The 17,451-nt window shown below is 32.4% G+C and overlaps 1 protein-coding gene across 3 annotated transcripts in view; it reads right to left on the reverse strand.

The window, feature by feature from the left end:
* LOC118185412 (nephrin-like) overlaps nt 1-17,451 on the reverse strand; it is a 1,505,573-nt gene that overhangs the window by 257,681 nt on the left and 1,230,441 nt on the right. For all 3 annotated transcript variants that reach the window (XM_085813712.1, XM_085813714.1, XM_085813713.1), the window contains one exon: nt 1,718-1,894. In XM_085813712.1, coding sequence (XP_085669838.1) covers nt 1,718-1,894 — 177 coding nt within the window. The remainder of the gene's footprint in view (nt 1-1,717; nt 1,895-17,451) is intronic.

Here is a 17,451-nt window from a genome sequence, read left to right on the forward strand (position 1 = left end):
TTGGCGCAGTCTGTGAGCGTCAAGAGCACGCAATTGTAATTTTTACGTTGAATAAAAAGGGACTTAAACCCTTCACAAGACTCTGTGTTTTATACAGTTTTCACAGTCACCTCTTGGTTGCGTGCAAGTTGGAGGCGCGCAACGTTACAATATAATCATTCGTTTAGTGCATACGCATTGTTATTAAAATATACATGGATCAGGCTAAATCAGTGCTACTTAAAATTTTATTGGATTGTCAAGAAATCAATCTCGGTTTTGTAGTATGAAATAAAACTCAGTTTTTAATTAGCTAAATATTTTTCATTCTCTTCTGGAATAGGTTCCCATAGTTTCTCGGATCGTTTCCATTCTGTACTTGAATTCCTCGAAGAGAAAGCTGTAGCTCTGAAAGACAGATTGCTACAATTTAATATTGATGTTGCTTACATGACCGATTTATTCGCAAAATTCAATGGAATTAATTTGCAGCTTCAAACAAATAGCTCAATTTGGTCACAATAAACTTCGCTATTTGTTTCTTCGCAAAAAAACTTACTTCGTGGAAGCATAATTTGGTCGCAACAAATTCAGCCAGTTTCCGATTTTAACGGATCTGCATAAGAGCAGTGAAATGCTGTTCGATGAAACACTAGGTTACTGTCAAAACTTTGAGTCTTTGCGCAATGACGTTTCTGAGCGTTTTAAGGATATTTTGTCCCTGGAAGTTCCTCAGTGGATCATGAACCTTTTTATAAACATTGAGAAAGCAGAGGTTCAGATTCAGGAGGAGCTAGTCGAACTTTCAACTAATGAAACTTTGGAAGCCAGCTTCCAGAATGGTAATCGTCTTACCTTGTTGCGCGATGATTCAGTGCTGTGAGTGATCTAATTACAAGAAAGAAAAGTCGACTCCAAATCATGTAAAGAAGGGACTTGCGCCTTCATCTTTCTAAAAATACTCAACCGAATATTGATATTACTCTTTTAGTGTATCTTTTGCTGTTCTTTTTTTAATTATTTATTTAAGAATAAAGAATATTTTAAACATGAAAAAGCGTTTAAGAATTTTTTTTATTGTATTAGTCATTTCAGTTTTAACCAAAAAAATGTAATTACCTTCCAATACTATCGAGCAAAACAAAAAATCTCGGTGTATAAATCTGTTGAAAAAAATTACTTAAAATTTTTACCTTTTATAATTTAAGAACACCCTTTTCCCACCATTCCCTAAATTACAGGATTTTCAAATAAGGGGTTTGAATTTTTTTTTTCTTCTTAGAGGGTGGTAGCTTTAAGAAGGTTCAGAATCATTGGTGTAGCAAAATTACATAGTTTCTGTTCATATATATTATTTCAATAGCAACCTAAAAGAATTACTTGCCCAATCATAAAAAAAAAATTATGAGATTGATAGAACAATAAAAAAATGAACATAGCGCTTTCTGCTTGTGTAAACCGAAATTACAATCTTGCCATCCCAATATATCTGCAGTTGCAAGCACATGTAGCGAATGAGCTTAGAATAAAAGAAATTGCATCAAACTTCTTTTCCGGATGCCTAAGTTTAACCTACCAAAGTTCAGCGAAAACATTTACCGTTGAGTAATTCTGTAGATGAAAGAAAGTATTACTTTTCACAAGTTACCAATTAAATATTTTTCTTTCATGAACAAAATACGAATGTCTTCAAAAAATGATCCACGGTTATTACTATCTTTATCAGAAGCCTACTTACTCTCGGGAGTCGTTCTGTTAGATCTCTTTCGCAAACAGCAGATGAAGAGAAGGCAACAGAGGAGAACTATCAGCACTATTCCGGCCGTAGCTATAATCCACCACGATTTGAGACCCTGCAATCGGCTGGGGGAGTCCTTGGAAGTTATCGCAGTTGTGGCTGCGTCTGGTATCACACCTGGAGAGAAATAAAAATGATTCTTTTGGTTATCTCGTAAAGTATGAGTTTTGCTGCTCTAGGAACATTTAAGATTTCATTGTTTCACTCCTATACATATCTTACCAAAACGCATCTCTAGAAGCTTATGCAAAAAATATTGCCTATGTATGTATTGAATGTGCCTATGTATTACCAATGTACTTGTATAAGGAAATACATTTTTAATATATGTGATGTTTAACAAAAAATAATATGTAAAAAATACAAAATGCACTTATATAATATAATAATAATAAATATATAACATATATGTTACCTTACGCTATATTCCTTTAATTTTTGGGAAGAGATTTACAGCATTTATCAAGTAAAAGAAGAACATAAAATACATGAAAATGTAATATTATAAATGCATTTTTACATTTGATATTTATTATAATGTGTGCATGGGTTTTGTAGAAATGGCCAAGTGAATGTGGTAAACTTTATTTCAACTTCAGATGAATGACAGACCTCTCACAAGGAAAATAAACAGCTAAAAGTAATTCAAGGAAAACGAGGTAAATCAAAACTCTACATATTATGAATATTTCGTATCATGAAAATCCCTTGGTGAGCAAAATCTAAAGCAATAATTCCCGACGACAAATTAAGATGGGTAAAACACCCTCACAATAACGATCTATTTCTTTTATTCCCACAAATGGCAAAGAGGATAAGACCACTGTGTAAAAGGTTTGCTACAAGCTTTGATTTCCGTGTTTTACCCCATGCGAAAAGTAAATAGGAGTCTGTTTTCCTTGAAATGTCCTCCACGAAGACAGCCCTCCACACTAGCAGATAGCCCTCGAGTATTTTGGCACATTATAATCACTCAACTAATCCACTTGTCTCACAGCAGCTTATATCCTTATATATATATATATATATATATATATATATATATATATATGCGAAAAATCACTAAATGTGGAGACCGTAGCATCAAGAACATTTTGTCCATTTCCCCACTTCTCAGTTCTGCCTGAGGTTTTTGCAAATAACAACTATACAGAACCTATAAACTAAAGAGTGTAAGTATTAATAGCATCAGAATCAAGAATTTTACAAAATTCAGTAAGGACAGTTAAAATCTGAAATAAAATGAGCTAAATAAATAAATAATTACAAAATTAGTTAAAAACCAAATGCGTAATATTGCAAAAAAGGCATGAAAATAAAATTAGATATGAATAAATACAAGTATTTGCAAAAATTACATCAATATTACTTTATTATGTTTTAACGATTAGAATGTTTTATCATTTGAGATGAAAAATTAATGTGTTGCTTAGTTTTATCTTAGCCTTTGACAACTATTGTACATTATTAATATTTTTCAGTTGCGTTTTTAGGATTATTTAGATGTAAGGTAGAAAATATATAAATCAGAATTATAATTTAAACTAACGGGAAATATTATTTCTCCCTTTCTGTCTTAAAAAACATAATACTTCTAGGGATTGCGTCATTTTTAGATCACTCTATTGCCTGTTCAACTCTGATGACGTAATAATTGGGAAGCAAATGTTTTCTCTTGCCGTGCTTCCATATTGCATAACTACGCACTTTAGCTTCGCTCTTTGCTCTACGTAGACGTAATTTCGCTGTGCTGCTTCCTATTCCAATAATATCAAAATTTTAAATGTTCTTGAATAGGTACAACTCGAGTGCCAAGTGAACTGAGGGCACAAATATTAATTAGAATTAAAACTGCCTCGAATGAAGTTCTTTAGATATTACCAAATCAACATATTAGCATACTACGCAATCGGAAGCCCTCCTCTTCAGTATCGATCTATGTACGCATAACAGTGCTCCGTTTTTTCCTTGCTATTATTTCATATATATATATATACATAATTTTCATAAATATATATATGATGATTTGGATGAGAAGACACGAATCATAGGATGGCAGGTCTTACATATAGTGATGGTGTCCAAAAGCTTAACTATATCATTTCAGTCATATGTAGCCAGGATGGTGATTTAATGCATCATATTTCTGAGCAAAACAACTCTGGAGAAACGCATTATTATTATGAATCACGCATTATAATGCGAGCAATTTGCGCCCATTGTTAATCACACTTGTGCTTTTGATATCACAATTGTGGCATTACGATTGAGGGAATGAAAGGGTGAACAGCAGCATGTTAGCTGGAGATGAAGCAAAGCAAGACTTTGTCACAATCAAAACAGGAAGCCTGGAAGAGAAGTAAAAATTTTCTTAGTCTCTAGCTGTTTTCAGTTTGCTTTATAGATATTGGTTAAAGAGTTTGCGTAGGTATCAGCAACGCTATGCAAGATTATGTGATATGAATGATATAGCTATATTTATCACAAGCAGTTTCTATTTTTAGGACAGGAATGGGAAAGTGCCAAATTAAAATGAAGAGTTAGAGTTTTGTATAAGAAAATACTATAATTTTTCGGCTTGCATATCTATATATTCATATGTATATGTAAGATATAACAAAATATGATAGCTGTTTCAAAAAAAAATAATTAGCGACCTCAAAATTAACATTCTAATTCGATTATCTGCCAATAAAGTCATAACTTCTCACAGATTCCAGATTTTTCTATCTTGCGTAACGTTTTAATGCAGATGATTTTTGCCCAATTAAATTAATTGTAAACCATAACTCTGAACTGAAACTTTCCCGACTCCCACCCTTCTTCCTCTGAAGTTCTATGATGCTCTTCCCCTTTTCGCATAAGCTCTGCTGTTGACAAGACGCTTTTCATTATTGCTGCTGCCGCTTAGTTGCTTAAGGTGATGTCGTACTTCAAAATGACACTTGTATTCAAATATAATTAGGAAAACATCTTGTCTGCAAAAGGATGTTTCGATATACGTGAAAAAAAATAAAGATTCAAGTTCAGTTGTAAAAAATGCATCATCATTCTTTTCCACTCAGCCCCACCTTTAGCCACTACGGTCTTCTCAGCCATCTACGAAATATCGAAAGCTGTTGAAGGTTCCACTGTTTTCATTTGCGCATTTTAAAGTCATTATATATCTACATGTATATATATATATATATATATATATATATATATATACATGTAGATATATAGATATTCTGAATTTTTTTGTGACTGTAATATAACTTCTCCCTTCCTCAAGGCGTTCAGAAAGTGAGCTCTCCCTCCTAAATTTTAAATGGATTGGTCCACGTAATGATGACTTTTGTTTTGTTAATTGAGTTTCCCATGGCTCTAACTGATGAACCCATAATAGTGAAGAGCTTCGAGAAACTAGGATATCTAATGCTCATGATGGTTCAGAAGATCATCACTGTATGTGGGAAGATAGATTGAACGATGACAAAGACAATTACAAGGTGATGTTGTCGACGACTTGCAAGCTGTAGCAGACAACGTAGACGGTAGTTACAAAAGATTAAATAATTTGAGGCCAAGCGAATAGCAGTAGATAGCAATAAAGAATTGCTAGATTTAAGATACAAGAAATAGGAATGGAGATATTAGCTACCGGTAACTTGTTTTGAGCGCTAAGTCAGTAGTAACGTATATGAAATCATATCAGATTATTAATGAAACTTGTAGTAACATTAAAAGAAGAATGTTTTGATAAATAAATAAAAATAATTTATGTATAAGTATAGTGTTTTCCTTCAAAATTCGTAAGGGATCATCATACTGGGATGCTTAGATGGGATGAAAGGATCGATGTTTCGATTTTCGTAATCTGATTTCTGATTTCAAATATGACAGGGATATCGAAAACGCACATATAAACATCTAATTTTTCTAGAGAACAGATAAATTCTGGTTAATAATACAATTTTTTGATTTGTTCAAAACAAGAACGCTCTTTTACAATTGAAGTGATGCATTTCTGAAATCACTACATGACAAATTCTGAACGCTCTCTATAGTTTTGCGTAAAAATGTCATGAGGGTATTTCTACTGCCAAACAATACTCTAATTCAGATCTTTTTTAGAAACGAAACAATGTAAAGTAACCTTTTTTTGAATGGGGGATACATGCATTTCAAGTTGGAATGTCTGTAGAAAAAAACTGATTTAAGCTGTGACTTCCCGTTCTAATTTTTACTTTAAAAACTTTTCATTTCTTACATATAAAAAAACTATTTTTAAATTACTAATTCTATGGTTGATCAATTATGAGTTAGTTACGTATAAAAATAACTGAAATCGCATAGAACTACCGCATAGTTTCGAAAATAAAATTTTTGTGTTAATGTAAAAATAAGGAAATCTCAAAAATTATTTACATTATTTTAAAACAAGGAAGCAAAATAAATCGCATACTAGATGTAAATGAGTTTTAAAAGTACACCTCAGATTCACGAGCAAATAAAGCATTGTTTGGAGAAATGAATAATTGCCTTAAATAATTCTTTCTTTATCCTTTTCAAAAAATGAAGGAACATTTATCAAAATTAAATGCTTCTCATTAATTAATATTCAATTACGTGGCTATTATTCATATGTACTTGAAATGTTAATGATTTAACATTTATATTTTCGGAAGAAAGTCTAAACTAATTTTCATACGTAAAGTCAAGAAATATACAAAGGCAATTTATTTTTAAAAAACGTTGCATAATTTCATTTTACAGTCAATAAATTATTTAGTTTCATATCGGAAACATTTAGTCATGATTAAAGCCAATTTAGAAAAGCCTAATGATGTATCGAAATTGTTTTGTCATTCATTTAAAAGCGAAGATGAATACAGATTTATGCAAAGTAATATACGTGATTTTATATGAGTTTACATTTAGAATTCACAAATAAAGTATGATAATACACGGAATGAAAGGAGAAACCACTCAAGCTGTACATAGGATGCTTTAATCTGATATATGATAGGTAGATGAAAAATTTCAATTGAATCAAATTAGTGCAGCATTTTCTCACTACAGTCTTTATTCCTATTATTACAATATTAATAATGTGGTTTTAGAAAATAAAGATGCCACAAGAAATGGCCTAATCACATTATCTTTACCATTTTGTTTAGGCCATCGTTGCCAACATCCTGAAATTAATTTGAATTAAATTAACTATTCCACGCATCATCAATGTTGGATACTATTCCACACATCATTTAAATGATGCGTGGAATAGTATTTTTTCCCTCCTTCCAGCATTTTTCCGTGGTAGCACACTCGGCAAGTATTCTAGATGTCCGAGGCTCGAGTCCCAGCGAGGGCATTGCGAATTTCTTCAATTTCCTTGTTTCGAGAAATTCTAAAATATCTCTACAGTGGTGCCCGAGCTAAAAAGGTGGTGCTTGATGCTTCTTCACCACCAGGATTTGGCGATTGTGTTTCCTGGTCCCCAGTCGCCCTTTAAAAAGAGGAGTATATAAGGTATTCTCTCCCTCCATACTTCGTGGCGTAATCGCCAGCTCATTCGGTACGTGTTCAAGAGGTCCGAGGTTCGACTCCTGGCGAGGGCACTGCTCTCTTTTCATGTCTTCTGCTTCCAAAATATTCTAATGTCTCTACAGTGGCGCCCGAATAAAAACTGTGGATGATGATGATTCCTCCAAGGTATTTCTCTAGCCTTCTTAGCCTGCCTTCGTGATGTAATGGTCAGCAAGCTCGGCGCGTATTCGAGAGGTTCGAATCCCAGAGAGGGAATTGTTCAGTTTTCATGTCTTCTGTTTCAAAATAATCCTTAATAACTCTTCTGACTCTAATAATAATAATAATAGTTCTGACTCTGGTTCTGTTCCAGGTTAAAGCACTTGCTGCAAGAGGTTTTCGTGGTTTCCCCATGTGTAACTCGTATACGATCAAATTTCTGTTAGAATTCATCCACAAAAGCATCCTCCTCTTAGGCAGGTAGCTCTAGTGTGCTTAGACATAATCAAATAAACGAAACCATACATCCGTAAGGAAGAATTACTACGTTGTTTCCAATTTCTTAGGTGAAGTTGCATTTAAAGGAAAAAGAACAACTTAGTAACATTTTACAGCAAATAACTGATGACCATAAAAACGAATTATACAGCACTTTTAGTAAACTTAATTTCATTCCAGAACATTTGATACTATTTCATTTATTGCTCTTCCCCTTTCTTCTATTACCATTTTCTCTTGTGGAGATAGTCATACCAAAGTAACATCAAAACAAAGTATGGTTTATATTTCCTCAAAAAAGTTATACATAGTTCATAATTTCTACTTTTACAGAATATCAATAAGTAAGGAATATTTTAATTAATGAACTTACAGAGTCATTAGGTTATTTTGAAGCAGGTGACACGGAAAATGAGCAATGGCCTCCCCGAGATTCGAACCTGAACCTCTCGAATACGCTCCGAGTGTGCTACCGTTATACCGCAAAGGCATGTAGGTAGGCGGGAGAAAATACCCCCATTTAAAAGGCGACTGGTGATGAGGGGACCCAGTCGCCAAATCCTGGTGGTGAGGAATTATTGTCCGTCACCTTTTATTTCAGTCGCCGCTGTAGAGTTATTATTTTATTTTGAAGTAGAAAGACGTGAAAAAATGTGCACTGCCCTCGCCGGGACTCGAACTTGCATCTCTCGAATACGCGCCGAGGTGCTATCATTGCACCACGAAGGCATGCTGGTAAGAGGGACAAAATACCTCGAAAATTAAATGCAAACATGTATATGTGTATGTATATATATACATAAATTATATATGTATATATTTGTAAACTAGTGAGATGATAAATGTTAGTTACATACCGACATGGCATTTAAAAAGTTTTCAGTTTCTGCATTGTTACATGTGTAACTGAAGCTCATCAAAATATAATAAATAATTTTTAAACATGTGTGTGGAACTGCTATTGATAACGTAATAGCGAAATACTAACTTTCTATCAGTTTTACAAGTTATAATAATCAATAGTAAGGAAAAGAAACAATTTCAGGTCAAACTTAGGAAAAAAGTACATATGAATATTTAATTATGTTTAACTCGAAATTGATGCAAATGATTTCGAAGTGTCATAAAATAACTTACAAAACATTATTATAATTTGCTTATGTTATGTTAAATCTAAGCAATTTCTGTAAAAAGTTAACAAAAATAGTTTATAATATTCATTATGTTTGCCTGAATTAATTACGTTTTTTACTTTCTTGTACGAAGTAAAAAGTAAGTATTGTAATCGCGAAAGGTTTCAGGCAGCATATTTCAACGAAAATATCCATTTTGACCGCTATCGAATGCAATTTAACAATGTTTTTGCGTGATAGCTGTACGTAAGGACAGAATAAAAGACTCGTTTCCTCCAAAAAAATTATAAAACTGCTTTAAAATAAATTCTGAAGAGAATTTTTCGTGGCCTCCGTACGAACGTATGTACGTACGTACATCTCGCATAACTCAAATACGAGTAGCCTCAGAACGTTGAAATTTTGTATATAGGACTGCTATAACATATAGATGTGCACCTCGTATTTTGGCTGCAACCGGCCGCACCAAACGTATATAAATATATATATATATATATATATATATATATATATATATCCAATCTGTTACCCGGCTCAGTGATCTCAGTTTCTTTACTTTTATACGTTTGTAAATTGTGCATTTTTTGCTTTAAAAATGATTAAATTATGTTGTTTTTATCTTCCGGTTAAGGTTTTTATGCCTTTAGTAAATCTGTGTGCAATATTTTTAGAATTATCAACAATTTTAAAGTTGTTTAAGTGCCGCTAAGCCTTTTATTTATGGCGGCCATTGATTGTCTACATTTGAAACAGCAGACTAATGGATTTGTTGCCAATCTAGAGAAACGTAGCTTCGTAACAACAAAGACAACGCCTTTATTTATTATTGCCAATTAAATCATGCTTAAACCTTTCTGGAATTTTTTCGAGCAAATAAGTGTTTAAGATTTACTTCAATATTTTTAATATAGGTATTTTGAGTTTTGATGTATTTTTGCCTTGTTGCGAAGTGAGAACTATATTAATTGATGAGAAATACTGAATCGTCTGTGAAAAATTGTTTCTTTTTCGTTTTGTTTGCTTAATTTCTTTTATACATCATTTTAGCTTTATTATATTATTTGAATAGAACATGTGGCAACGATTAGATAATTCTATTCTTTAAATGATATAAATGTTGTGCATTATGAGTTATAATATGAACGAAATATAATACTGTTAAGTGAATCTAGCACCAGAGTGTCGCTATGGTAAACAAATACTAGAGTGAATTTTAAAGAATGCATTTATTATATTGTGGTTTGTGCGCTGTCGGCGAAGTAGATTTAATTCAATCCGGTAAGTTTAAATTAAATGCAAGAAAAAATGCCTATAATTTAATATTCCGTACAAGGAAGTCATGTGGTGTACATATCAGATTTTTTCCAAGAATAGCTTCTAACACAGATTTAAATTTGTAATGATGAATTACATATGCTTATAATGAGCATAAAATTATTAATTATCTATAGATTGTGCTACATATATGCAAATGTTTAATGAAAATATAAATATCGGGTAGCATTAAATGGAGTATTGGAAAAAAGTAAGACCGAGTCCAAATACTACATGCTTTCGGAGCCTTAACGAAGGTGACATTAAATCCTACCAATCATCAAGTTAAATGTTTCATGTGCAGATCATATATTTATGCAATCGTTCGTCTTAGAAAAGGAGTTAATCACCTATGACATACACCATTTTGTGCTAGAACCAAACTGCTGTCTTGGAGAATTTCTGTAGCGACTTTTCAAGCAGCAGAAAGGATTGCAATCAGATAATGCTTGTTAATGGAAAGAGATGGGGGATCGGAAATCAATTTTGAGAAAAAAAATATCAAAACAAAATCGTCATAAAATGCGGTACAAAGCAAGAAACTTCGAGACAGCAGGGAGGAGTGATTGAAGACTGAATGCCTAAGACCGTCCTCAAAGAAAGGGTTCTGTTCTGATGATGAAACTCGGGTCATCTCTTCTGAAAACCTTGTGTTTGGAAGCATCGGCGAGATGGTATATTCAATGAACTCTAATGACGCTGGTATTTGTCCTGGGAAAATCGAAGTTTGCTGAAAGTTGATAGTTTGCTTTGAAAGTTTACCACGAAGCGCAATATTTATGATAGGTATACATAACATTTGAATATATGATTTAGGGGCTCGGTTATTTCATTAAATGAGGGAGCTCAAAGTTTAATATTGGAAATACTATTATAAAATCGAGACTTAGCTTATACGTTTATATAGCTATAAATGCTACATAAAATACCTACTGTTCATAATTGACAGACTTAAAAGGAAATTTATATAAAGCTATTGTATAAGACTAAGTGAATATGGTAGCACCTCATACAGTTCTTCGATAATATTAGGCTTCTTCGATATATTAGCCACCTACTCAACCAATCAAAATAAAATTTGAGGTATAGTTATTTGAAGGTATGCACTCAAGATTCTGGTAATTTAAAGCAGGGTTTCTTAAACGTTTTTCAATTGCGACCCCTTTTTATCACTGAGAATTTTTCGCGACTTCCAGGACCTCATAATGTTTACGAAAATTTGTGGGACCCCATAAGTTTTGAGCAAATCTGACACACGCGTGAGAGAAACTGTCAATTTTTTCACTTGCACTGTAATATACTATTGCAATTTTAGGTCATTAACTTATATTTTTATTTTAATACATAGAACAACGTGACAGTTTTAAATAAGTAACAGACGAAATGACAGTGTCAAGTGCAAATAAGTAAAATAAATGTTTAATTATAAAAAGAATGCGTCGACATGTTTTCCTTTCTTCTTTATCTGTATTGTCTTATCTTTATCTATTTTCAGATACATTGTGCAAAATATTTAGTAATTGTAAAATTATTATAATAAATTAAAGAAATATCAAAATTGCTAAATTTTTGGCTCCCCCTGCTGCAGGTTCCCCCCACCGGGGTTCGCGATTCACAGTTTAAGGAACTCTGATTTAAAGTAATAGAGCTCTTACGGTTAGGGTTACAGTGAAATAATTTTCAAATTTTCGAATGGCAACATTCTCTTTTTTCCTGCGCAAAGAAATCAAAGTACTGTAAAACCATAAATGGCGTTCGAAAGATACACATAATTATAATAAAGATACACATAAGATTACAACTGCTGGCATTAAAGCACTTGCATGAAAGAGTATTGTAAAAGACTGATGAACAATACAAGAGAGGAACAGGAGCGAGAGAAATCTTTTATTGGAATTATAAGTTTTCAACGTATACGTTTCAAGATAGAGTCACCTCCCGTTACGTCACAGTTTCGTGGCCACGGCGATCTCCCGACCTCACCTCGATGTATTTCTGGTTCTGGGGCATCGAACATCTAAGGTGTATATCTATGGAATCTATGGAAATCGTCAAATCTATGGAATTGTCGAAATTGGAACATTCCTTACAGATTATACAGATTCACCAGTTACACAGAAGTTATACTGATTCCTCCTGCAAGCGGATTGGGTGCGTTGAAAACTTGCAATTCCAATAAAAGTTTCTCTTCCTCTCCTTTCTTGTGTTGTCATTGGTTTTTTACAGTGCTCTACTTTGTAAATAATTTACCCCGTTTTCATGCTTGTCATATGTGTAAATCAAAGCGTCCTTTATTTTTCGTTAACTCACAAATGTTAAACACTTAATGCGTAAACCTCACTGAGTAATAATAATTTTCCTCTTTGTTTCTTTCCTATTTTGCCACATTGGGTATAAAGGAAACCTATGTGTTAAGGTTATTTATGCCTTTACCTATATAAATAAAATAAATACTACATGCATGTAATTAAGAGACACTAGAGGGTTAATTTATTATCAATTGCAATATATGCGTGAATTCGATTATTTAAGAATAGCGAAATACACTGTGGCAGCGTCTTGCAAGGCCAATGACTAGATCCCCATGTTTCAAAGTCCTTTTCCTCATAACATTGTTTATCTCTTACGAAAACGAGAAAATGAAAACGGAAAAACCCTTGAAGCGTTATACGTACGTTATACGTTATACGTACGTTAAGCGTTATACGTACGATCACAAAGAGATTTTATTGGCTCTGCTAAGGTTGTAAATGAAGAAGTTGCTATCTTGGAGGACTTTATGGTAGAAACTGTTTCTTATTTACTTGTTACACATGTGGAAGGCCTCATAAACTTCAGAAGGCTTGTCAAGACAACTACCGATATCAAAACTTGTCCACGAATTATTAGTGGGTTACCATGTATGCAATTATTATTATTAATAGTTGCATTTGTATTTCATTATTTATTTGGGGATTACAATATATATGTTATCTGAACTAGGAAGGATGTTTTCATGCAGCTTACTTTACGAGCAATGTTCGCACTTGTGCAGTATGTGCGGAAAACACGCGATCATACTTAACAAGCCTATCATTTCTACCATCGTCAATTTCAAGCTGTGAGTACAAGTAGATGATTACAACGTTTTCAACTCAGTAGCTGCAATGCGTTCGGTTTTTAACAATCTGTCTCGTTTTTCTTTTAAATATGTTGTGGGGATATATTTAAATATGTTTCCTTTAAATCCATTCTGTTATTTAACAGCTAAAGAAACCTCCTGGACCGCTAAACGAATAATCGCTTTTAGTTGAGTAATAGAGACCTAAACTCAAGAAGAGTTAATTACCTTTCATTTCTCAAAATAAGGGTTAATAAGTCGGCCCCTTTCTCAAGGCGTACAGTACAGCCTTCACTTGAGTGTGAACTGAAAATAATAAGAACTAAGACTTAATTAATGCTTAACTGAAAAGATATAGCCGAAGCTATGAAAATTCTAAGTAGTTGGCCCCTAAATATCGAATAAGTTAACGAAGCTATCAAGGGCCTGAAATACGGCTGAGCGTAGTAACAGTTTAGAGAATTACGTGAAATGACTTAGGTTACATGCTACAGCACGTAGTTAGATACTCTGTTTAATAGGATGAAAAAGTTGTTTGAAATGAAATGGTTTTTATTTCACTTATGTCTGATCAATTAAGACTTTAATCTGTTATCAGTGTTTTAAAATAAAATGCATTATTTTATTTTAGCAACTAATTTGTGAAGTTCATGATACTGTTCGAAATGTCTAAACAATATATTATACTTCGTAGCTTCTTATTTTTGATTTGTAGAATTGTTTATATTTCATGTAACCTTATATAAGAGAAAATATTCTTTCGTTCTTCAAAAAATAAATAAAGAGACGTGCGCTTATTTATTTACGTATTCTTTAACTTGGTATGCTTTGCATTGACATCAGAATAAATATGAAAACCCTATGAGCGGTTGAGCATTAAAATTGCTGAACATTGTTAGTTTGGCTCGGGTTCAAATAATAGAGAAAAACTAGATTTTCTCATGTACAATGAATATGATCCATTTTTGTATTAAACGTTACCCACGAAGGCATCCCTTTCCTTAGACAGATTGCTAGCTGTGCGTGCAGTTCCACAATCGAAATATTAGAATCCAGTCGTATAAATTATGTGTTCAAATGTGAATAAACGAGCCCGAGAAAATGTTCTTATCATATTCGTTTACAATGTTATTCTCTGTGACAACAAATTAAATGAAGATGTCTAAGTAAGCAGAGTTACGAAAATATTCATATATAAAAAAATTAAAAAACTTATTAAAAAAGAAAGTAAAACTTAGTAAAAACACTTAGTGAAAAGGTTCAAAAGAGCAGACCACAAGCTTCATTTTTCAGTTTTCAAGTTCAAGTTTCTTGTTACAATTTCTTGTTACAAATGAAGATGTTCTATTTACTCACGAACGAAAGAATCATTTCACTTTACTAAGCGAGCGAGCGGTTATTCATTAAGAAAGAGCAATAGCTCTTTTAGAGTGCACCCAATGAAAGCTTTTGTAGTAAACGTGCCAGAAAAGTTCGATTCGCATTTTAGTCAAGGAAATAATATTCATCCTCCTATGTTAAAGTTAGTTTAATTTTTATCCTTTTCCAAACCTTTCAACACATTTTTTATTCGAGAATTTACTGCTAGTTCCATGCAGAAAGGAGAATTTCGGGAATATTAAGTTACAGTGAAAGAAATCAGTCGAGACTGTTAGCGGTTTGACTTGAGTAGAGTCTTTCTATCACACTGTTCATTCGATTCTCTCCGGTATTCGTGCCATTTCGAACAAGCGTTCTTGATTCACACCCCGTTCCCGATCTTATTCATCCAGGTTATTATGAGTGAGCTGCCAGTCATAAAAAGGAACCAATTCAATTAACTGAGGGAATGGTTCTAATCTGGTCTCACAAAACAGCAGCTTTACCTATCTCTAATTACTACCTTTTTAAAATAGAGCAAAGATAGATTCAAATCTGTGTAAATTCTACGCTTACATATGGTCTGTATAAAAGTTACAGACCATATACTGACTAGTTAATAACATGTTCAGTATACTTTCGAATATTAGTAATCCAAATCTTCAATAACGAATTAACAAGCTTAGATAACACTTAAGTGTCGATTTCTTTGAGATTATCAGTAGATTTAAAAAGAAAATATAAATTAAAATAGCTCATTTTGGCGATTGTTGAACAAAACAGTTCTCTCGATTGTATTTGCAGTTAATGCCATAAAACAATTAGTTGCTCATATAATCTCTGTGACACTTACTCGTATAGGATTTTATGTTTTAATTATAAGAGCAAAATGAATGCTTTATGTTCTTTATAAGATAATATAGCCAATATAAAATGTTATATTTAATATTTAGGTAAGTCTCTTGCATACAGTGATGAATCTATCGCAAGAAATATTTCTTCTGTGGCAAACTGCTGCCTGCATAGATATAATAATTAAAGATCATGCCTCATGAAACGGCAAAGTCTGGCTAACTGCAGGCTAGCCAGACATTGCAACATCTGGCTTATGACGTATGCAACATCTGACTTATGACGTATGCGACGCCTGGCTTATGATTGACTGAATAAAGAGTAGAACATAACACACATTGACGCATTTGGGAAAAACCGAGCTACAGATGTGTCTAACTCAAAACATGATATATATTACATATCAAAATTAACATATTAAACGTACAGCTACGTGTTCTATACATTATTTTTTTTTTCCATTTAGTTTGAACGTTCATGCAAATTAAGTTTAGTCTTGAAAGAAGTAAATCAATCTGTAATAATTAAAGAATGCGTATTGCATGATCATATTAATGACTATTATTACCTTATTAATGAATTTTAAATATATTATTGATGTATATTATTATTAATTAACTTTATTATTTTTATTATTATTTATCTTATGAATTATTATCATTATTTATCTCAATTATCATTATTACGAATTATTATTATTATTTTATTATTATTATTATTAATTATTATTAATAACTATCTTAATTATCAATATTATTATTTATCTGTATTATTATTAATCATTTTATTAATGAATTATTTATTGCATGATCTCATTTATTGCGTGATTACTCCCTATACTTCATTTTTGAGCGTCAATATGACACATTATCATCATAATTTTACGAATCCAATGATTTAAAAATCCTAAAGGAAAGCTCCATTGGTTTTAATCTTTTTGCTATTAACAGTCACCATGACAATTATTGTATATTTGAAAAAATGGAAGAATATGAGAAATAATATTTTGCATTTATTTGCATCAAAATTCGGGATACAAAAGCATCCGAATTTTGATGTGTAAACGTATTTTGAGTATTAATCGCACGTAAAACGTATTAATCGTACAACCCAGAAATCATCAAGGAGTAAAAAGAGGTAATTTACATTCGAAGTCATATATTCATATATATTTTTATTTCTTTGACATAAAGCTGACCATCTAACAAGCAACTTTTATTCATGTATGATTTAAAACGCATCTTATGAATAATACAAATTCCGGAATAATTGAGAAACTCACATATTCATGAATCACAAAAATAATGAGAATCCATAATCCCACATATAAAAATAAAATTAATTTCTTCCAGTTCTTTCCAACCAAAGTTTCCTCAAAAATACGATACATCGATCTCCTATTGCATCGATAAAGAGGGAACAGTTACTGCGACTTTCCTGCCAGGATAAGTCGAGGGGAGAGACAGACAGAGAGAGAGAGAGAAAGATTCCAAAGAAGGAAAAGGAGCTGATGCTCATATACACTTCTTTGATCGCTACGAACGACAGATTTGCCATGTCGTTTTTCTTGCAGACGAAAAACTTTTCTCTTTGATAATGTGGAAAAAAAAGAGAATTTCGTTTTATTTTATTTCAGTTTTACTCTTTATTTATTCATTATTTCTCCTTTCACTTCTTCTTTAAATGTCTGCTGACTGAATGAAAGTTTCTGCATGTGAGAGCTTATTTTCAAGCCCTTGTATTTTATTCTCTAAAAATCTAAGAATTAAAGGAAAGGGGATTGTAAATACATCGTGCGAAAGGTTTTCTTCTTTTGTTTCTAAAATTTCAGTCAGTTTTCTATTTAATATTACAGAAATTTGAACCAGAACTATGCTATGTACTCTATCTTGTTTTTTAAAATATCT

Source organism: Stegodyphus dumicola, chromosome 3, assembly GCF_044657685.1.
Source record: "Stegodyphus dumicola isolate Sdum_Otavi_A_Nest chromosome 3, ASM4465768v1".
Taxonomy (NCBI): Eukaryota; Metazoa; Arthropoda; class Arachnida; order Araneae; family Eresidae; genus Stegodyphus; species Stegodyphus dumicola.